The sequence below is a fragment of the Nerophis lumbriciformis genome, linkage group LG24 (assembly GCF_033978685.3).
Source record: "Nerophis lumbriciformis linkage group LG24, RoL_Nlum_v2.1, whole genome shotgun sequence".
In the NCBI taxonomy this organism is placed as follows: Eukaryota; Metazoa; Chordata; class Actinopteri; order Syngnathiformes; family Syngnathidae; genus Nerophis; species Nerophis lumbriciformis.
The window spans coordinates 33288041-33311812 of NC_084571.2; the positions used below are offsets into that span (position 1 = coordinate 33288041).

General features: G+C 43.9%; 1 protein-coding gene across 1 annotated transcript; it reads left to right on the plus strand.

Annotated features, from left to right (window-relative positions):
- Window positions 1–22790, plus strand: ubfd1 (ubiquitin family domain containing 1). The gene is made up of 7 exons (XM_061982244.2): window positions 1–111; window positions 4395–4661; window positions 4722–4930; window positions 10779–10844; window positions 10909–11014; window positions 11092–11174; window positions 22300–22790. The coding sequence occupies exons 1-7, from the start codon at window positions 96–98 to the stop codon at window positions 22408–22410; spliced, it is 858 nt and encodes a 285-aa protein (XP_061838228.2). The 5' UTR covers window positions 1–95; the 3' UTR covers window positions 22411–22790.
- Window positions 22791–23772: the final 982 nt, after the last annotated feature.

The following is a 23772-nucleotide window of genomic DNA, read 5'->3' on the forward strand; positions in this document are numbered from 1 at the left end:
CTTTTTTTGAACGTACCGGAGGAGCGGCACCATCTTGCCCTCTGGTGACACTCTTCGGCTCGGTGGAAGGTTTCCACTGATTGTACACAATCATCATGGCGGCCCAGGATGGTGGGTATTGAGCAGAACATAGCAACATTTTCTTCATTCCGTTACACCAACTTTTGCCCCCGGGTAATGAATTAAAGCGGGCGGCTTCGTAGACGCGTTAATACCGGGCGCTGTAAAGGTCGTGTCTTTTAAAGAAATGTTTTTTCAAAAAAAATCCACGTTTAAGTTGACATGTTCCCATAGGTGAGAGGCGAGCTAACGTCAATAACTGCGAATAAGTCCTAATATTGTCTGTTCTGTAAGGGCGGGGACTTAAAACACCGTGAAATATGTTATTGTATTGAACCCCACTTCGAATGACAACGTATTGTATTTTAGTAAGTTGTGAGTAAGGAAAATGAAAGTGGTAAATGCAGTGTCATGTGAAAACTGTTTCGATTTTACTCCATTAGCTGCTACAAAGCATTCGAAAGAGTCATTATGAGAGATAAAATAAATTCGGTCCATTAAAAAGCGTATACATCAATACAGTTAGAAGTACCAATGGTTGTCACACACAGTGTGGCGAAATTATCCTCTGCATTTGACCCATTCCCCCCCATGTTCACCCCCTGGGAGGTGAGGGGAGCAGTGAGCAGCAGCGGTGGCCGCGCACGGGAATCATTTTTGGTGATTTAACCCCCAATTCCGACCCATGATGCCAAGTGTCACGCAGGTCCCATTTTTATAGTCTTTGATATGACTCGGCCGGGGTTTGAACTCACGACCTACCGATCTCAGGGCGGACACTCTAACCACAAGGCCACTAATGAAGTTATTTATATAGCCCTAAATCACGAGTGTCTCAAAGGGCTGCGCGAGCCACAACCACATGCTCGGCTCAGATCCCACATCGGCGCAAGGAAAAACTCAACCCCGGTGGGATTACAATGAGAAACCTTGGAGGGGACCGCAGATCTAATTAATAGTGTGAAAGTCCAGTCCATAGTGGATCTAGTTAATAGTGTGAGAGTCCAGTCCATAGTGGATTTAGTTAATAGTGAGAGTCCAGTCCATAGTGGATCTAACATAATAGTGAGAGTCCAGTCCATAGTGGATCTAGTTAATAGTGTGAGAGTCCAGTCCATAGTGGATCTAGTTAATAGTGTGAGAGTCCAGTCCATAGTGGATCTAGTTAATAATGTGAGAGTCCAGTCCATAGTGGATCTAGTTAATAGTGTAAGAGTCCAGTCCATAGTGGATCCAAAATAGTAGTGTGAGAGTCCAGTCCATAGTGGATCTAGTTAATAGTGTGAGAGTCCAGTCCATAGTGGATCTAACATAATAGTGAGAGAGTGCAGTCCATAGTGGATCTAGTTAATAGTGTGAGAGTCCAGTCCATAGTGGATCTAAAATAGTAGTGTGAGAGTCCAGTCCATAGTGGATCTAAAATAGTAGTGTGAGAGTCCAGTTCATAGTGGATCTAAAATAGTAGTGTGAGAGTCCATTCCATAGTGGATCTAGTTAATAGTGGGAGAGTCCAGTCCATAGTGGATCTAACATAATAGTGAGAGAGTCCAGTCCATAGTGGATCTAGTTAATAGTGTGAGAGTCCAGTCCATAGTGGATCTAGTTAATAGTGTGAGAGTCCAGTCCATAGTGGATCTAGTTAATAGTGTGAGAGTCCAGTTCATAGTGGATCTAGTTAAAAGTGTGAGTCCAGTCCATAGTGGATCTAGTTAAAAGTATGAGTCCAGTCCATAGTGGATTGAGTTAATAGTGTGAGAGTCCAGTCCATAGTGGATCTAACATAATAGTGAGAGAGTCCAGTCCATAGTGGATCTATTTAATAGTGTGAGAGTCCAGTCCATAGTGGATCTAGTTATTACTGTGAGAGTCCAGTCCATAGTGGTCTTTGTCCGAGTTTAGGTTAAAATACTTCCACACAGCCGACATCACTACACTTTGCTGCAAGTAGGGATGTCCCGATCCAGGTTTTTGCACTTCCGATCCGATACCGATATTGTTTTTGCACTTCCGATCCGATACCGATACTGACCGATACCGATACTGGCCTATCCGAGCATGTATTAAAGTTTAAAGTTATTTAGCCTACTTAGTTGTCAGAATCATGTTGAAAAGGGTTTTAGTACTCTTGATAACAACTAGCCAGCTGAATTAGGGGAGTTTGAATAATACACAATGGTTGGTAACAAGAAACTGACCTGTTTATTCAAGGATAAACACAAAATAGACAAAATTATACATGACAAACAGAAATGGCATCATTGAACTAGGGCTGGGCGATATGGCCTTTTTTTAATATTGCGATATTTTAAGGCCATGTCACGATACGCCATATATATGTGGATATTTTGCCTTAGCCTTGAATGAACACTTGATGCATATAATCACAGCAGTATGATGATTCTATGTGTCTACATTAAAACATTCTTCTTCATACTGCATTAATATATGCTACTTTTAAACTTTCATGCAGAGAAGGAAATCACAACTAAAAAAAATCACTATTTTTTTCATGCAGTGTTGATGTGGAAATGTTTGCCTCTGCATTTTGATGGTGTGGACGTGTGGCACCGAATGGAGATAAGCGTCTCGACAGACGTTACAATATTTGAACAATGATGACGAAAACTGTTTTCTCTGTCGTGTCCGTGTGTCGAAAATTGTGATGCACTTATTTTTTTATTTGATTTTGTGCGTGGTATAGATTTGCCGTGCGCAATTGCACAGGCGCGCACCTTAGAGGGAGCGTTGCTAGCACCTCTCTGCTCGGGGAGGACGTATACGTATGCGACGTATGTCGTGACAGTATGTGACGTGTGTAAGAAGGTGCGCTCGCTGTCTGTGAGAGGGAGACACAGGAAAGAGTGAGAAGAGCCTGTCGTGTAATGCCAGCAGCTAAAAGCAACTGCGTTAGAATCCACAGACCTGTGGATGTGTTGAAGGTGTGCTGGAAAATGCGGAGCAGCAGAAAAGTGGAATGTATTATTTAGATACGTGCGTTGGAAAACACTGACCGGAGTTTTTTTTTAAAACTGGATCTGGATCGGCATTTTCCCATGCCTTGCCGATACGCATTTTTTGGCAAATATCGGCGGCCGATCCGATCCAAATATCGGATCGGGACATCCCTAGCTGCAAGCACACGCGTTGTCGTTGTTGTGATCACGTGGGCTGTGCATGCTTGATCAGAGACGCTCTTCTTCCAACGTTAATTAAGGGGCATTGCCGCCATCTATTGTGTTGGAGTGTGATCAAACCAGAGTCACCTATTATCATACTTGCCAACCTTGAGACCTCCGATTTCAGGAGGTGGGGGGTGGGGGCGTGGCCGGGGGTGGGGCGGGGCGTGGTTAAGAGGGGAGGAGTATATTGACAGCTAGAATTCACCAAGTCAAGTATTTCATACATATATATATATATATATATATATGTATATATATATATATATATATATATATATATATATATATATATAGATATAGATATCTACATCCTGAAAATATGCAAACAAAACTGTGTTTAGATAATTGATACTTCAAACTTGCATAAATAAATATTAAGCAATATAACATAACTTGGCTTCTGAGAGTTTCAAAATGTAATGAATAAAATGCTAAAGTTGTTGATAAACAAGCAATTATTTTAATAATTAATTATGGTCATTTTAAATGAATTATTATGATAATTTAAAATCAATTATTTCAAATATGTTTATTTTAATGTATACTTCTATGGCTGGATGTAATAAGGAGTCACAAAAAAATACAAATAAGAATACAATTAATTTTGATGTTTTTAGCAAAATATAGTAAAAATGTATTTAGTTTTTTTTTTTTTTTTAATTAATAAATATATTTATTTTTAGGTAAAATAAACATAATAATCTCTAGTCTGGATGATTTAGTTCTTGTCACCCTGTTGTCCTCCCGTCATGAAAAAAGGCTGTCCTCACTCAGGTCCGCATGGAGCTGTAGGGGTCGTGGCATCCAGCTCCGGCTGAAAATCGGGAGATTTTCGGGAGAATATTTGTCCCGGGAGGTTTTGGGGAGAGGCGCTGAATTTCGGGAGTCTCCTGGAAAATTCGGGAGGGTTGGCAAGTATGCCTATTATAGACGTGCTGCAGCGGTAAATGGACAGCTTATATCGGAGTTTTTAGATTCAGTCCGATAAAATCCAATATTCACTTTTTTGGCTAATATCGGACTGATTTCCGATATCAATATCGGATCGGGACATCCCTACTTTATTCATTATCGACATGTTTCTTGTTGTATATTTTTTACATGAGATTTGTGAGACTGACACGCTCAAACCTCCGAAATCTGTTTTTCTAACAGGAAGTGATATTGTAATGCAAACGGACGTCGAGCCGAAAGAAGATGCTCTTCCGGGCGACTCGGATGAGAAGGGCGACTCGGCGTCCACGTCCGAGGCGGGGAACGCCACCACTCAGGACTCTCCCAGCATGAGCAACGGGGACGACGTGGAGGAGGAGGGCGAGACGGTAGACTTGAAGATCATCTGGAACAAGATCAAATACGACCTGAAGATCCCTCTGGACAGCACCGGCGCCAAGCTGAAGGAGAGGATCCACTCGCTCACCGGTGAGGAATCCCTTTCCACTAACTCGCGCCGACCCGAGTCTTAAATCTTCCTCTCGCCAGGTCTTCCGCCGGCCATGCAGAAGGTCATGTACAAAGGCTTGCTTCCGGAGGACAAGACGCTACGGGAGATAAAGGTGACCAGCGGCGCCAAGATCATGGTGGTGGGCTCCACCATCAACGACGTGCTGGCCGTCAGCACGCCCAAAGAGGTCATGCAGCAGGAAGTGAAGGCAGAGGAAAACAAGAAGGAGCCTCTATGCAGACAAAAGGTAGGAAATAGTCTGTCGCCACATGGTTGCACATGAAGGGAAGATGTTGGAAATCATGGTTCCCCAATGGCAGCACTCATGCGGCCCTAGACCGTGACACTACCAACACCACCGTAATAGGCGCAGATATTCAGAAAACAATCAAAGAGGAGTTGAGACCACTTTTAGGCGCACCGTGATTAGTGGCCAAATAATTATCCTGGGATGGAATGAGGCCGATGAAGGGAAGATGTTGGAAATCATGGTTCCCCAGTGGCAGCACTCATGCGGCCCTAGACCGAGACACTACCAACACCACCGTAAAAGGCGCAGATATTCAGAAAACAATCAAAGAAGAGTTGTGACCACTTTTAGGCGCACCGTGATTAGTGGCCAAATAATTATACTGGGATGGAATGAGGCTGATGAAGGGAAGATGTTGGAAATTATGGTTCCCCAGTAACAGCAGCACTCATGCGGCCCTAGACCGAGACACTACCAACACCACCGTAAAAAGCGCAGATATTCAGAAAACAATCAAAGAAGAGTTGTGACCACTTTTAGGCGCACCGTGATTAGTGGCCAAATAATTATACTGGGATGGAATGAGGCTGATGAAGGGAAGATGTTGGAAATCATGGTTCCCCAGTAACAGCAGCACTCATGCGGCCCTAGACCGTGACACTACCAACACCACCGTAAAAGGCGCAGATATTCATCAAAGAAGAGTTGTGACCACCTTTACGCGCACCGTGATTAGTGGCCAAATAATTATACTGGGATAGAATGAGGCCAATGAAGGGAAGATGTTGGAAATCATGGTTCCCCAATGGCAGCACTCATGCGGCCCTGGACCGAGACACTACCAACACCACCGTAAAAGGCGCAGATATTCAGAAAACAATCAAAGAGTTGTGACCACTTTTAGGCGCACCATGATTAGTGGCCAAATAGTTATACTGGGATGGAATGAGGCTGATGAAGGGAAGATGTTGGAAATCATGGTTCCCCAGTGGCAGCAGCACTCATGCAGCCCTGGACCGTGACACTACCAACACCTCCGTAAAAGGCGCAGATATTCAGAAAACAATCAAAGAAGAGTTGTGACCACTTTTAGGCGCACCGTGATTAGTGGCCAAATATGTATACTGGGATGGAATGAGGCTGATGAAGGGAAGATGTTGGAAATCATGGTTCCCCAGTAACAGCAGCACTCATGCGGCCCTAGACCGTGACACTACCAACACCACCGTAAAAGGCGCAGATATTCATCAAAGAAGAGTTGTGACCACCTTTAGGCGCACCGTGATTAGTGGCCAAATAATTATACTGGGATAGAATGAGGCCAATGAAGGGAAGATGTTGGAAATCATGGTTCCCCAATGGCAGCACTCATGCGGCCCTGGACCGAGACACTACCAACACCACCGTAAAAGGCGCAGATATTCAGAAAACAATCAAAGAGTTGTGACCACTTTTAGGCGCACCATGATTAGTGGCCAAATAGTTATACTGGGATGGAATGAGGCTGATGAAGGGAAGATGTTGGAAATCATGGTTCCCCAGTGGCAGCAGCACTCATGCAGCCCTAGACCGTGACACTACCAACACCGCTGTAAAAGGCGCAGATATTCAGAAAACAATCAAAGAAGAGTTGTGACCACTTTTAGGCGCACCGTGATTAGTGGCCAAATATGTATACTGGGATGGAATGAGGCTGATGAAGGGAAGATGTTGGAAATCATGGTTCCCCAATGGCAGCACTCATGCGGCCCTGGACCGAGACACTACCAACACCACCGTAAAAGGCGCAGATATTCATCAAAGAAGAGTTGTGACCACCTTTAGGCGCACCATGATTAGTGGCCAAATAATTATACTGGGATGGAATGAGGCCGATGAAGGGAAGATGTTGGAAATCATGGTTCCCCAATGGCAGCACTCATGCGGCCCTGGACTGAGACACTACCAACACCACCGTAAAAGGCGCAGATATTCAGAAAACAATCAAAGAAGAGTTGTGACCACTTTTAGGCGCACTCTGATTAGTGGCCAAATAATTATACTGGGATGGAATGAGGCTGATGAAGGGAAGATGTTGGAAATCATGGTTCCCCAATGGCAGCACTCAAGCGGCCCTGGACCGTGACACTACCAACACCACCGTAAAGGGCGCAGATATTCATCAAAGAAGAGTTGTGACCACTTTTAGGCGCACCGTGATTAGTGGCCAAATAATTATACTGGGATGGAATGAGGCTGATATAGGGAAGATGTTGGAAATCATGGTTCCCCAGTGGCAGCAGCACTCATGCGGCCCTAGACCGTGACACTACCAACACCGCCGTAAAAGGCGCAGATATTCAGAAAACAACCAAAGAAGAGTTGTGACCACTTTTAGGCGCACCGTGATTAGTGGCCAAATAATTATACTGGGATGGAATGAGGCCGATGAAAGGAAGATGTTGGAAATCATGGTTCCCCATTGGCAGCACTCATGCGGCCCTGGACTGAGACACTACCAACACCACCGTAAAAGGCGCAGATATTCAGAAAACAATCAAAGAAGAGTTGTGACCACTTTTGGGCGCACTCTGATTAGTGGCCAAATAATTATACTGGGATGGAATGAGGCCGATGAAGGGAAGATGTTGGAAATCATGGTTCCCCAGTAACAGCAGCACTCATGTGGCCCTAGACCGAGACACTACCAACACCTCCGTAAAAGGCGCAGATATTCAGAAAACAATCAAAGAAGAATTGTGACCACTTTTAGGCGCACCGAGATTAGTGGCCAAATAATTATACTGGGATGAAATGAGGCCGATGAAGGGAAGATGTTGGAAATCATGGTTCCCCACTGGCAGCACTCATGCGGCCCTGGACCGAGACACTACCAACACCACCGTAAAAGGCGCAGATATTCAGAAAACAATCAAAGAGTTGTGACCACTTTTAGGCGCACTCTGATTAGTGGCCAAATAGTTATACTGGGATGGAATGAGGCTGATGAAGGGAAGATGTTGGAAATCATGGTTCCCCAGTGGCAGCAGCACTCATGCAGCCCTAGACCGTGACACTACCAACACCGCCGTAAAAGGCGCAGATATTCAGAAAACAATCAAAGAAGAGTTGTGACCACTTTTAGGTGCACCGTGATTAGTGGCCAAATAATTATACTGGGATGGAATGAGGCTGATGAAGGGAAGATGTTGGAAATCATGGTTCCCCAATGGCAGCACTCATGCGGCCCTGGACCGAAACACTACCAACACCCCCGTAAAAGGCGCAGATATTCAGAAAACAATCAAAGAAGAATTGTGACCACTTTTAGGTGCACCGTGATTAGTGGCCAAATAATTATACTGGGATGGAATGAGGCTGATGAAGGGAAGATGTTGGAAATCATGGTTCCCCAATGGCAGCACTCATGCGGCCCTGGACCGAGACACTACCAACACCACCGTAAAAGGCGCAGATATTCATCAAAGAAGAGTTGTGACCACCTTTAGGCGCACCATGATTAGTGGCCAAATAATTATACTGCGATGGAATGAGGCTGATATAGGGAAGATGTTGGAAATCATGGTTCCCCAGTGGCAGCAGCACTCATGCGGCTCTAGACCGTGACACTACCAACACCTCCGTAAAAGGCGCAGGTATTCAGAAACCAATCAAAGAAGAGTTGTGACCACTTTTAGGCGCACTCTGATTAGTGGCCAAATAATTATACTGGGATGGAATGAGGCTGATGAAGGGAAGATGTTGGAAATCATGGTTCCCCAGTGGCAGCAGCACTCATGCGGCTCTAGACCGTGACACTACCAACACCGCCGTAAAAGGCGCAGATATTCAGAAAACAATCAAAGAAGAGTTGTGACCACTTTTAGGCGCACTCTGATTAGTGGCCAAATAATTATACTGGGATGGAATGAGGCCGATGAAGGGAAGATGTTGGAAATCATGGTTCCCCAGTGGCAGCACTCATGCGGCCCTAGACCGAGACACTACCAACACCACCGTAAAAGGCGCAGATATTCAGAAAACAATCAAAGAAGAATTGTGACCACTTTTAGGTGCACCGTGATTAGTGGCCAAATAATTATACTGGGATGGAATGAGGCTGATGAAGAGAAGATGTTGGAAATCATGGTTCCCCAATGGCAGCACTCATGCGGCCCTAGACCGTGACACTACCAACACCACCGTAAAAGGCGCAGATATTCAGAAAACAATCAAAGAAGAGTTGTGACCACTTTTAGGCGCACCATGATTAGTGGCCAAATAATTATACTGGGATGGAATGAGGCCGATGAAGGGAAGATGTTGGAAATCATGGTTCCCCAATGGCAGCACTCATGCGGCCCTGGACCGAGACACTACCAACACCACCATAAAAGGCGCAGATATTCAGAAAACAATCAAAGAAGAGTTGTGACCACTTTTAGGCGCACTCTGATTAGTGGCCAAATAATTATACTCGGATGGATTGAGGCTGGTCATCGTCCTGGTCGTGGAACCGTGGACCAGCTCTATACTCTCGGCAGGGTCCTTGAGGGTGCATGGGAGTTTGCCCAACCAGTCTACATGTGCTTTGTGGACTTGGAGAAGGCATTCGACTGTGGGGAGTGCTCAGAGAGTATGGGGTATCGGACTGTCTGATTGTGGCAGTCCGCTCCCTGTATGATCAGTGTCAGAGCTTGGTCCGCATTGCCGGCAGTAAGTCGGACACGTTTCCAGTGAGGGTTGGACTCCGCCAAGGCTGCCCTTTGTCACCGATTCTGTTCATAACTTCTATGGACAGAATTTCTAGGTGCAGTCAGGGTGTTGAGGGTATCTTGTTTGGAGGCTGCAGGATTAGGTCTCTACTATTTGCAGATGATGTGGTCCTGATGGCTTCATCTGGCCAGGATCTTCAGCTCTCACTGGATCGGTTCGCAGCCGAGTGTGAAGCGACTGTGATGGGAATCAGCACCTCCAAGTCCGAGTCCATGGTTTGCGCCCGGAAAAGGGTGGAGTGCCATCTTCGACTTGGGGAGGAGATCTTTCCCCAAGTGGAGGAGTTCAAGTACCTCGGAGTCTTGTTCACGAGTGAGGGAAGAGTGGATCGTGAGATCGACAGGCGGATCGGTGCGGCGTCTTAAGTAATGCGGACGCTGTATCGATCCGTTGTGGTGAAGAAGGAGCTGAGCCGGAAGGCAAAGCTCTCAATTTACCGATCGATCTACGTTCCCATCCTCACCTATGATCATGAGCTTTGGGTCATGACCGAAAGGACAAGATCATGGGTACAAGCGGCCGAAATGAGTTTCCTCCGCCGGGTAGCGGGGCTCTCCCTTAGAGATAGGGTGAGAAGCTCTGCCATCCGGGGGGAGCTCAAAGTAAAGCCGCTGCTCCTCCACATCGAGAGGAGCCAGATGAAGTGGTTCGGGCATTACTGACTTCTGCTGTTGCCAAATCCTTAATACGCCGATAGGGAGAAGTTTTTATTTACACAATGAGTCGGGTGTGTCCTGAGCCCGACTCACCGAACCCCTAGGGTTCGATCGAAACCAGGTTAAGAACCACTGCTTTAGAATGTCACAGGACATGTTGGGATTCATGTATGTGCTATGTCTCTAGAGAAATGTGCTATATAAATGTAATTCACTTCACCATCAGAACGTCACAGTCCGTGTAGGAATTTGTCACCCCCCTTCCCCCATTAATGAACCACCGCTCCACTCATGCAACCCCGGACCATGATGCTACCACCACCAAGGGAGCGAACCATCAGAATATCACAGTCCATTTTAGACTTTGTGCACTCATGCACACACTCATGCACCATGCAATTATTTAAACTCATAACTTTTGTGTTTTCTTTCAGCAACACAGGAAGGTTTTGGACAAAGGTAAACCAGAAGACGTCATGCCGGCTGTCAAAGGAACAAAAGTGAGCGTGTTTGCAGTTTTGCCGTGCGAGTGTTTGGCCGCCACTGACCGACTTCCCCACACAGGAGCGACTACCGACAGTGCCTTTATCCGGAATGTACAACAAGTCCGGGGGGAAAGTAAGACTCACGTTCAAACTGGAGCAGGATCAGCTGTGGATCGGCACGAAAGGTGAGCGGCCGTCTCGCTGTGGTCGTCCACCTTAAAAGGGACGGCGGCGTCACTGTGGTGTGTCCGTGTGTGTGCAGAGAGGACAGAGAAGGTGCCGATGGGCTCCATTAAGAACGTGCTGTCCGAGCCTATTGAAGAGCACGAGGGCTATTACATGATGGTGAGTAAGAGCGTTGCATTGACACCGGGGTCACACCAGGGCGACGGGCGGTGACGCTCGGCTGCTTCAGGCTCTGAACGCAAGCGGGAAATGACACACTAATATCTTACAAACCCCGTTTCCATATGAGTTGGGAAATTGTGTTAGATGTAAATATAAACGGAATACAATGATTTGCTAAGCCTTTTCAATCCATATTCAATTGAATGCACTACAAAGACAAGATATTTGATGTTCAAACTCATAAACTTTTTTTTTTTTTTTTTGCAAATAATAATTAACTTAGAATTTCATGGCTGCAACACGTGCCGCATTGCCGGCAGTAAGTCGGACACTTTTCCAGTGAGGGTTGGACTCCGCCAAGGCTTCCCTTTGTCACCGATTCTGTTCATAACTTTTATGGACAGAATTTCTAGGCACAGTCAAGGCGTTGAGGGGATCTGGTTTGGTGGCTGCAGGATTAGGTCTCTGCTTTTTGCAGATGATGTGGTCCTGATGGCTTCATCTGGCCAGGATCTTCAGCTCTCACTGGATCGGTTCGCAGCCGAGTGTGAAGCGACTGGGATGAGAATCAGCACCTCCAAGTCCGAGTCCATGGTTCTCGCCCGGAAAAGGGTGGAGTGCCATCTCCGGGTTGGGGAGGAGATCTTGCCCCAAGTGGAGGAGTTCAAGTACCTCGGAGTCTTGTTCACGAGTGAGGGAAGAGTGGATCGTGAGATCGACAGGCGGATCGGTGCGGCGTCTTCAGTAATGCGGACGCTGTATCGATCCGTTGTGGTGAAGAAGGAGCTGAGCCGGAAGGCAAAGCTCTCAATTTACCGGTCGATCTACGTTCCCATCCTCACCTATGGTCATGAGCTTTGGGTTATGACCGAAAGGACAAGATCACAGGTACAAGCGGCCGAAATGAGTTTCCTCCGCCGGGTGGCGGGGCTCTCCCTTAGAGATAGGGTGAGAAGCTCTGCCATCCGGGGGGAGCTCAAAGTAAAGCCGCTGCTCCTCCACATCGAGAGGAGCCAGATGAGGTGGTTCGGGCATCTGGTCAGGATGCCACCCGAACGCCTCCCTAGGGAGGTGTTTAGGGCACGTCCGACCGTTAGGAGGCCGCGGGGAAGACCCAGGACACGTTGGGAAGACTATGTCTCCCGGCTGGCCTGGGAACGCCTCGGGGTTCCACAGGAAGAGCTGGACGAAGTGACTGGGGAGAGGGAAGTCTGGTCTTCCCTGCTTAGGTTGCTGCCCCCGCGACCCGACCTCGGATAAGCGGAAGAAGATGGATGGATGGATGGATGGAACACGTGCCAAAGTAGTTGGGAAAGGGCATGTTCACCACTGTGTTACATGGCCTTTCCTTTTAACAACACTCAGTAAACGTTTGGGAACTGAGGAGACACATTTTTGAAGCTTCTCAAGTGGAATTATTTCCCATTCTTGCTTGATGTACAACTTAAGTTGTTCAACAGTCCGGGGGTCTCCATTGTGGGCTTCATAATGCGCCACACATTTTCAATGGGAGACAGGTCTGGACTACAGGCAGGCCAGTCTAGTACCCGCACTCTTTTACTATGAAGCCACGTTGATGTAACACGTGGCTTGGCATTGTCTTGCTGAAATAAGCAGGGGCGCCCATGATAACGTTGCTTGGATGGCAACATATGTTGCTCCAAAACCTGTATGTACCTTTCAGCATTAATGATGCCTTCACATGTCTTGGGCACTAATACACCCCCATACCATCACAGATGCTGGCTTTTCCACTTTGCGCCTATAACAATCCAGATGGTTCTTTTCCTCTTTGGTCCGGAGGACACGACGTCCACAGTTTCCAAAAACAATTTGAAATGTGGACTCGTCAGACCACAGAACACTTTTCCACTTTGTATCAGTCCATCTTAGATGAGCTCAGGCCCAGCGAAGCCGACGGCGTTTCTGGGTGTTGTTGATAAACGGTTTTCGCCTTGCATAGGAGAGTTTTAACTTGCACTTACAGATGTAGCGACCAACTGTAGTTACTGACAGTGGGTTTCTGAAGTGTTCCTGAGCCCATGTGGTGATATCCTTTACACACTGATGTAGCTTGTTAATGCAGTACAGCCTGAGGGATCGAAGGTCACGGGCTTAGCTGCTTACGTGCAGTGATTTCTCCAGATTCTCTGAATCCTTTGATGATATTACGGACCGTAGATGGTGAAATCCCTAAATTCCTTGCAATAGCTGGTTGAGAAAGGTTTTTCTTAAACTGTTCAACAATTTGCTCACGCATTTGTTGACAAAGTGGTGACCCTCGCCCCATCCTTGTTTGTGAATGACTGAGCATTGCATGGAATCTACTTTTATACCCAATCATGGCACCCACCTGTTCCCAATTTGCCTGTTCACCTGTGGGATGTTCCAAATAAGTGTTTGATGAGAATTCTTCAACTTTATCAGTATTTATTGCCACCTTTCCCAACTTCTTTGTCACGTGTTGCTGGCATCAAATTCTAAAGTTAATGATTATTTGAAACAAAAAAAATGTTTATCAGTTTGAACATCAAATATGTTGTCTTTGTAGCATATTCAACTGAATATGGGTTGAAAAGGATTTGCAAATCATTGTATTCCATTTATATTTACATCTAACACAATTTCCCAACTCATATGGAAACGGGGTTTGTACAAAAAGACAAATCTGATTCTTTTATAACTACAGTGACCGTTTCAGGGTCAAACTGCCACCGTCATTAAACTTGTATTTACTGCACTGGCAAAGTTGTTAGGTAACATTTTCATTCATTCATACAAGCGTCAAAAATAGCTCTATGATCAAGTCAAATGAGTCAGTCTTTGATGATGCGTGACAAAACAAACCCTACTTCCAGGTTACTTCAGCAGTCTTACCTGTCATGCAAGTGTAAAAATAAGTTTAAACTTGTAGGAAAGTAAAACTACTGTCATTTCCGGGCTATACATTTTTGAATAAATACATATTCTTACATACAGTACAGGCCAAAGGTTTGGACAAGCCTTCTCATTCAATGCATTTTCTTTACCTTCATGACTATTGTCACTGAAGGCATCCAAATTATGAATGAACACTCTTGGCATTCTCTCACTGAGCTTCAAGCACACCTGTGAAGTGAAAACCATTTCAGGTGACTACCTCTTGAAGCTCATGGAGAGAATGCCAAGAGTGTGCAAAGCAGTAATCCGAGCAAAGGGTGGCTATTTTGAAGAAACTAGAATATACAAACATGTTTTCAGTTATTTCACCTTTTTTGTTAAGTACATAACTCCACACGTGTTCATTCATAGTTTTGATGTGACAATCTACAATGTAAATAGTCATGAAAATAAAGAAAACGCATTAAAACGAGAAAGTTTGGCCTGTGCTGTATATGTATCATCCAAAAAGGTATAACAATATTTTATGAAGGTTGAAAAGTTACTTAGTGCTGCTTTAATTGTTTCCAAACGGTGCCTGTAACACGGCAGTAAAACGGCTGACCAAACAAAACAGAAGTCACCGTCAAGGACCCGTTAGCTGCGGAAGCTCGCTCTTCAATCAGCTAAACAGAATCAATAACTCCACGGTGGCTACTTGGCGAATTTACAAAACCGAAACTAGGGATGATGTTCGAAAACCGATTCGCCCGATTGTTCGATAAGAAAAGAACTGATTCCATGGATTCGAATCCCTTTTTGAGAAACAGTTCCCGTTATCGAAGCCACTATAGTAAAGAAAAAGATTTGGTTCTTTATTCGAATCCCGTGTCACAGGACATGACGTAGCTCAGTTATTCGGCGGCAGATACAGAAGCAGCAACAACAATGGACCGGAAAAAAAAAAACGCTCCAAGGCATGGCTTCACTTTACTAAGAAATACGACGAAGAAACGGCTATCTGCAATTATTGCTAGGCTTTGCTTTCCTATAAGGGGGGGGAAGTACAACAAACATGTTGAAACATGTTCAGGCCGCACATAACCTGAAGGTTAGAGAAAGGTGTCGTGGAGAAGCAGCGACAGAGATGACGAAGCACGCCCCTAGCCTAGTGGTTAGAGTGTCCGCCCTGAGATCGGTAGGTTGCGAGTTCAAACCCCGGCCGAGTCATACCAAAGACTATAAAAATGGGACCCATTACCTCCCTGCTTGGCACTCAGCATCAAGGGTTGGAATTGGGGGTTAAATCACCAAAAATGATTCCCGGGTGCGGCACCGCTGCTGCCCACTGCTCCCCTCACCTCCCAGGGGGTGATCAAGGGGATGGGTCAAATGCAGAGGACAAATTTCACCACACCTAGTGTATGTGTGACGATCATTGGTACTTTAACTTAATTTAACTCTTCCTCTGCTTCAACCTGCAGTCCCAGGTTCATTTCCATATCTGCTCACTTGTAGCCTTTAGGCTAAAATAACGTTACCTCTTATGTCTACCAGGACTGCAGTAATGTTAGCTAGATTAACGTTATCTAAGCATAGTCAGTGGCTAACGGTAACGTTAACCTTTTTTGTATGTGTCTGATAACGTTAAAGGGGAACATTATCACAATTTCAGAAGGGTTAAAACCATTAAAAATCAGTTCCCAGTGGCTTATTATATTTTTCGAATTTTTTTTCAAAATTTTACCCATCACGCAATATCCCTAAAAAAAGCTTCAAAGTGCCTGATTTTAACCACCCGTCCATTTTCCTGTGACGTCACATAGTGAAGCCAATAAAAACAAACATGGCGCATAGAACAGCAAGCTATAGCGACATTAGCTCGGATTCAGACTCGGATTTCAGCGGCTTAAGCGATTCAACAGATTACGCATGTATTGAAACGGATGGTTGTAGTGTGGAGGCAGGTAGCAAAAACAAAACTGAAGAAGAAACTGAAGCTATTGAGCCATATCGGTTTGAACCGTATGCAAGCGAAACCGACGAAAACGACACGACAGCCAGCGACACGGGAGAAAGCGAGGACGAATTCGGCGATCGCCTTCTAACCAACGATTGGTATGTGTTTGTTTGGCATTAAAGGAAACTAACAACTATGAACTAGGTTTACAGCATATGAAATACATTTGGCAACAACATGCACTTTGAGAGTGCAGACAGCCCAATTTTCATCAATTAATATATTCTGTAGACATACCCTCATCCGCGCTCTTTTCCTAAAAGCTGATGTGTCCAGTTTTGGAGTTGATGTCAGCAGGCCAGGGAAGCTAGGGTCGATATTCTTCTCTTGATCATCTTGGGACGGTGTGAGCCAAGACATCCAGGGGGTTTAGCTCGCTCGTCTGCGGGAACAAACTGCCGCCATTGCTTGCCGTGCTACCGAGGTCCTTTGTCCCTGAATTGCTCACACACTCCGGCAGATTCAATGGGGTTCTGGCGGCAGATTTCTTTGACTTTATCGTTGGAAATGCATCTGCTTTGAGTGTCGCAGGATATCCACACATTCTTGCCATCTCTGTCGTAGCATAGCTTTCGTCGGTAAAGTGTGCGGAACAAACGTCCAATTTCTTGCCACTTTCGCATCTTTGGGCCACTGGTGCAACTTGAATCCGTCCCTGTTCGTGTTGTTACACCCTCCGACAACACACCGACGAGGCATGATGTCTCCAAGGTACGGAAAACAGTGGAAAAAACGGAAAATAACAGAGCTGATTTGACTCGGTGTTTGAGAAAATGGCGGATTGCTTCCCGATGTGACGTCACGTTGTGAGAGCGAATAATAGAAAGGTGTTTAAATCGCCAAAATTCACCCATTTAGAGTTCGGAAATCGGTTAAAAAAATATATGGTCTTTTTTCTGCAACATCAAGGTATATATTGACGCTTACATAGGTCTGGTGATAATGTTCCCCTTTAACGGTATCTTGTAGCCTACACCACTCTAGAGTTTACAGGTCTGTCTAATAAACCAGTGCTTGCAAGATCACGTTATCCTATTTCAGACGATGACATTCATGACAGCCAGAGAGACCAGGGCAGTGTTTGCCCTGTTTATTTTATTTTTTTCTTCAAAAACAAAAGTGAGCTTTTGTTAAACCAAGTGTCAGGTTCAAACACTGATGACATCTATTAAACAAGACAGGAAGCAAAGAGTCAAACAGAGACAGAATTCAATTTGGACTCAATTCAGGAGAGTCGCCTGTACACTGTACCCTTGTACAGTATCTCAGCACGCTCTGGCAAAAGATCGTATGCTTCCTTCTTTATTTGACTTTCTCCGACCACAGCTTCCACTTCCAAAGGGAAGTGGGTCGTAAACAGCGTTGCCTTTAGTTACCGAACAGTTCAAAAGAAGAGGTCGCCTGGAGGGGAGTCTGGTCCTGCTTCCTCTCCGCTTTGAAGTCCTTGGGTTCGAACAATATCTTTCTGTTGATTACCTTCATTTTGCTTCTCCCCCCCCCACAGTGGAGTTTTACGAGCCTTACTCTTGGTAGGTTCCAAAGACAGCTTTCGCTTCTCACCGGGCCCTCAATGTAACACAAAGTTTTTGTGATAATTTAGAAACAATTATTCTAACACTAAGTATTGTGTTTTTTTCCATATACAACAACATATCTGGATTCAATAAGGAATCGGTTCGATAATAGCATCGAAATCGATCATTTCTGATAAACATCATCCCTGACTGAAACAATACAAAAAGAATGTCACCAGCTGCGTTTCGATTACCCCGAGAAATGTGCAAAACCTAAATATCGCAATAAGAAACTGGTAATGGAAATGTTTTGAAAAAACTCTCAAATATCACAAAAAGTTTTCTGCGCTCTCATGAGGTGGTTTTGGAGACGTTTCGATATTGAAGTGTTTCGCAAAAGCATGATGGAAACACTTTTTTTTCCGCATTTCACACTTAAACACCAAACCATTGAGGCGCCACTCCAGGACAACTAGATAAACGGGTCATTCCGGGCCGTAGGGATGATGTTCGAAACCGGTTCTCCCAGTTGTTCGATAAGAAAAGAACCGTTCGATAAGAAAGGAACCGATTCCATGGACTCGAATCCCTTTTTGGGAACCGGTTCCCGTTATCGAGGCCACTATAGTAAAGAAAAAGAGTTGGTTCTTTATTTGAATCCCTGGGAACGAATCCCGTCCCACAAGAAATGCCCTGTGGAACATCACAGCAAATGACGTAGCTCAGTCTAATGACTGAGCTACGTCACACAAGCAGCAAAAATAATGGACCGGAAAAAAACGCCTCAAGGCATGGCTATTCACCTATAGCAGGGGTTCGGCAACCCGCGGCTCCGGAGCCGCATGCGGCTCTTTGATCACTCTGATGCGGCTCAGCAGCTTACTTGCTGAACCCCCCAATTTTCCCGCGAGACTTCCGGATTTCAGTGCCTCTCGCAGAAAACTCCCGGGATATATATTAACGATTATCACTCTTACAACTATAATAAAGGCGTGCCATGATGGTACAACATTTGGCGCCTTCTACAATCTGTATTAACAGCGTGCCAGCCCAACACTTGTTACACAATATACATCTTCTGCTTGCACACGTACGTGACAGCAAGGCATACTTGGTCAACAGCCACACAGGTTACACTGACGGTGACCATATAAAACAACTTTAACACTCTTACTCATAATGCGCCACACTTTGAACCAAAACCAAACAAGAATGACAAACACATTTCGGGAGAACATCTGCACTTTAGCACAACATAAACACAACAGAACAAACACCCAGAATCCCATGCAGCCCTGACTCTTCCGGGCTACAATATACACCCCTGCTACGACCAAACCCCGCCCCCACCCCAACCCTCTCTCTGTGCGTCGGTTGAGGTGGGCGGGGTTTGGTAGCGGGGGGTGTATAATGTATCCCGGAAGAGTTAGAGCTGCATGGGATTCTGGGTATTTGTCCTGTTGTGTTTATGTTGTGTTACGGTGCAGATGTTCTCCCGAAATGTGTTTGTCATTCTTGTTTGGTGTGGGTTCACAGTGTGGCGCATTATTAGTAAGAGTGTTAAAGTTTTTTTTTATACCGCCACCGTCAGTGTAACCTGTGTGGTTGTTGACCAAGTATGCCTTGCTGTCACCTACGTGAGCAAGCGAAAGCCCATACAAGGTGTGGCTGATCAGGCACGCTGTTGGTAGTGGTTGCTAAATGCTGTACCATCACGGTACGCATGACGTTGACAAGCGCCAATCGATTAAAATCCGCGTGCCGCACCAGCTACCAAATTCCATATAAAGGCGTGGGCAGCGTGTCTGAGACCCCTAGTTTATACAAGCACAAAGCAAAAAAAAAAACTATGTATGCAGTGTTTTTTCATTTAAAATTTCAAAATATTTTTGTGGCTCCCATTGTTTTCTATAATTTGTGAAACTGGTCAAAATGGCTCTTTGACTGGTAAAGGTTGCCGACCCCTGACCTATAGTGACCACAGAGACAGGTTGTTTTTGTGTTACTGTATATATTTGTTTTTCTGAAAAATCCCACTTAATATACTTTGGGTAACAACAGTCAATATTTATTTATTTTATTTTTTTAGGGGGGTAACACTCAATATTTATTTTTATTTTTTATTTTATTTTTTTCTTATAAAATAAAAGTTTAAAAAAAAGTTTTAAACCAAATAGTGTTTTTTTCCATATACAACAACCTATCTGGATTCGATAAGAGAATCGATAAGGAATCGGTCCGATAAGAGGATTCGATAATGGGCTCGAACTCGATAATTTCTTATCAAACATCATCCCTACTCGCGGGTCCCTTCCCTTTTGAGCGATCGCCCGCTGCCTTCGTCTTCTACCGACATCACGGCAATATCTTCCTCAAAGTGGAGTCTCACAGGATGATTTTTTACGGAAATTACGTCTCATTCACAGGATGAGATTTTACGGAAATTACGTCTCATGTAAGAGTAAAGAGTTCCATAAAATAGTTCAAAAAGAGTTCGTCTGGAAATTGGGCAGATCCTTGGTAGGTCCTTCTGTTGATTACCGTACATGAAAGAACACAGGAACACCATCTTGCTTACCCGCCCCTACACAGTGGAGTTTTACTAGCCTTACTCTTGGTAGGTTTCAATAGACAGCCTTTTTTGTCTTCTTGTCAGGAACACAATGTAATACAAAGTTTTTGTGATAATTTAGAAACAATTATTCTAACATGTTGCTTTTATTTTGCGAAAAACTGCAACGGAAACGCAGCTAACGTAAGTTAATAACACTAAGAGAGACATTTTTAAACGTGTTTTTTTCCATATACAACAACCTATCTGGATTCGATAAGAGAATCGATAAGGAATCGGTCCGATAAGAGGATTCGATAATGGGCTCGAACTCGATAATTTCTTATCAAACATCATCCCTACTCGCGGGTCCCTTCCCTTTTGAGCGATCGCCCGCTGCCTTCGTCTTCTACCGACATCACGGCAATATCTTCCTCAAAGTGGAGTCTCACAGGATGAGATTTTACGAAAATGACGTCTCGTGTCGCAAAACGCCCTTTAATCGGAAACACCTACAAGTCGCAAATCTACTCTTTGAAATATTATGTCAGGTTCAAACACTGATGACATTTATTAAACAAGACAAGAGGCAAAGAATTAAACAGAGACATATTTCAATTTGGACTCAATATATTGAGGAGAGTCGTCCGGACATTGTATCCTTCTACAATCTCCAGCACGCTCTGCCCAAAGATTGCACTCCTCCTTCTTTATTTGACTTTCTCCCCCCACCCGACCACAGCTGCTTCCAGAGGGAAGTGGGTCGTAAACAGCGTTGCCTTTGGTTACCGAACAGTTCAAAAGGAGAGGTCGTAAAATAGTTCCATAAAATAGTTCAAAAAGAGTTCGTCTGGAAATTGGGCAGATCCTTGGTTGTCGCCGCTTTGAAGTCCTTGGGCCAGAACAACATCCTTCTGTTGATTACCATACATGAGAGAACACAGGAACACCATCTTGCTTACCCGCCCCTACACAGTGGAGTTTTACGAGCCTTACTCTTGGTAGGTTTCAAAAGACAGCCTTTTGTCTTCTTGTCAGGAACACAATGTAATACAAAGTTTTTGTGATAATTTAGAAAATTATTCTAACAGATTGCTTTTATTTTGCGAAAAACTGCAACATAAGTTAATAACACTAAGAGACATTTTTAAACGGGTTGGCAAATTCGCTAATGCTAACGATGCTAGCTTGATTACATTACGTACAAATGTGCAGGAAAACACTTACAGATATCACACAGGTGACGGTTTAGTAAGTATAAATTGTTATATTGTAAAACTTACAAACGTTTGAAATGATGAATGAAGAATCCTTTCCAGCAGAAACGCTACGGACGATTTTTACTTCCGGTCCAAGGCACGAAACAGGAAGTACAATGCCATCCTGCAGTGAGGGAATTTGTCCAAAAGATAGCGCCATAGCACGAACAATAACACACCTTCTCAGTGTCTGTCGGCGTGATTTGAAAACAAAACAAAGAAAAATCCATAAATTTATCGCACTGTTTCCCAAGCTGCAGGGTTCAAAGCGTTGGGAAAAAAATAGCGGCTTATAGTCCAGAAAATATGGTAATCAGACTTCCGTTTTTGTTGCTTCAGCTGGATTTTACTGGACAGTATCGCATATGTGTACATTTCCGCCTCTATGATTATCACTAGAGATGTCCGATAATATCGGACTGCCGATATTATCGGCCAATAAATGCTTTAAAATGTAATATCGGAATCGGTTTCAAAAAGTAAAATTCATGACTTTTTAAAACGCCGCCGTGTACACGGACGTAGGGAGAAGTACAGAGCGCCAATAAACCTTAAATTGCCGGCCCAATCACATAATATCTACGGCTTTTCACACACACAAGTGAATGCATCGCATACTTGGTCAACAGCCATACAGGTCACACTGAGGGTGGCCGTATAAACAACTTTAACACTGTTACAAATATGCGCCACACTGCGAACTCACACCAAACAAGAATGACAAACACATTTCGGGAGAACATCCGCAACGTAACAACAGAACAAATACCCAGAATCCCTTGCAGCACTAACTCTTCCAGGACGCTACAATATACACCCCCCGCTACCCTCAAATGTTCCCCTTTGTAATCAGAGCCTAAGAAAAAGTGATGGTGTGTACAATGAGTGCATGTCAATACATGATCTATTTGGGTCCCAGGCGTTCCAGTTGGGTCCTACAGAAGCGTCTCAGTATTGGGTCTACTGGGTGCCTGTACAGTTCGTGGATGCAATCAAAGACACAGTCCTGGGAAAATGGCAGTATTTCTAATGTGCCTCTTAGGTTGTTTTTTTTTTTTTTTTTTTTTTTTTTTTACATTGAACTGGGACAAAGACAAGCGCAGCCGTCACGGAAGCGAGGAGAGCCAACATGACGCTTAAAGGAAATTTCTTTCTCAGAATCGATCTGAAGGAAACTCGACTGACGTCTGTGGACAAAGAAATTGTTTTTTTTTTTTTTTTTTTTTTAAAGGATTAAAACGTGCACTACATGGCAGCGTAAACATTTCTCAGACCCCCCCCACACGTCCCCCCAGCATTCGTGGGTTTCGACAAGTCCAATCCAAGGGAAAACACAGTGAAACAATTGTACAGAAATTGCTAACGCTTTTCTCCTGTTATTCTTAAAGAAATAAAAGTTATTTAATGAAATGATGAACCAGATTTTTGTCTTTTTTTTAAAAAATACATGCTTTTTTTGCTGAATACACTTTGAATAAAATCAACTTAATGCAACAAATTAGCACCATTTTGACTCATCCAAACAAAGCATACTTGTTTTATTTTTGACCATTTAATTTTACACCGGTGTATTTAAAGCAGGTCAAATATAACATGACGTCATCATGAATCTGTTTGTTTTAATAGTTGCGTGTCACTGCCGGATTTGGTGTGCATGCAGAAACTTCCTGCTAAAGTTTGGCGACTTTGAGCCGTTGAAAATATTACAAAAATAACAATGGATGTACGTTTAAAGTATTTAGATAGCTAAAAATAATTTCAGCTTCGAAATTGAAATAACTATATGGATGGGAAAAAAAAGTTAAAAAAAAATGTTAATTTAGTCGAAGGTTCCCGTTTGGCGAACAGTTTGACGAAAATATTAAAATTCTGTGTTTTGTGTTTGATTATTTTTTATTTAGTCGAAGGTTCCAGTTTGACGTAAATAGTAAAATGCATGTTTTGTGTTTACATTTTTTAAATTTAGTCGAAGGTTCCAGTTTGACGTAAATAGTAAAATGCATGTTTTGTGTTAAAAAAAACTGTTTAATTTAGTGGAAGGTTCCAGTTTGACAAAAATAGTAAAATGCATGTTTTGTGTTAAAACAAATGTTTATTTAGTCGAAGGTTCCAGTTTGCTGAAAATAGTAAAATGTCTGTGTTTTGTGTTTAATTTTTTATTTAGTCGAAGGTTCCAGTTTGACGAAAATAGTAAAATGCATGTTTTGTGTTTAAACGTTTTTTTTAATTTAGTCGAAGGTTCCAGTTTGACAAAAATAGTAAAATGCATGTTGTGTTAAAACAAATGTTTATTTAGTCGAAGGTTCCAGTTTGACGAAAATAGTAAAATGTCTGTGTTTTGTGTTTAATTTTTTATTTAGTTGAAGGTTCCAGTTTGACGAAAATAGTAAAA

Coding starts and splice junctions, on each gene's coding strand:
- ubfd1 (XM_061982244.2), top strand. Junction 4,662..4,721: donor GAGGATCCACTCGCTCACCG/GTGAGGAATCCC, acceptor TCCTCTCGCCAG/GTCTTCCGCCGGCCATGCAG. Junction 4,931..10,778: donor AGCCTCTATGCAGACAAAAG/GTAGGAAATAGT, acceptor GTTTTCTTTCAG/CAACACAGGAAGGTTTTGGA.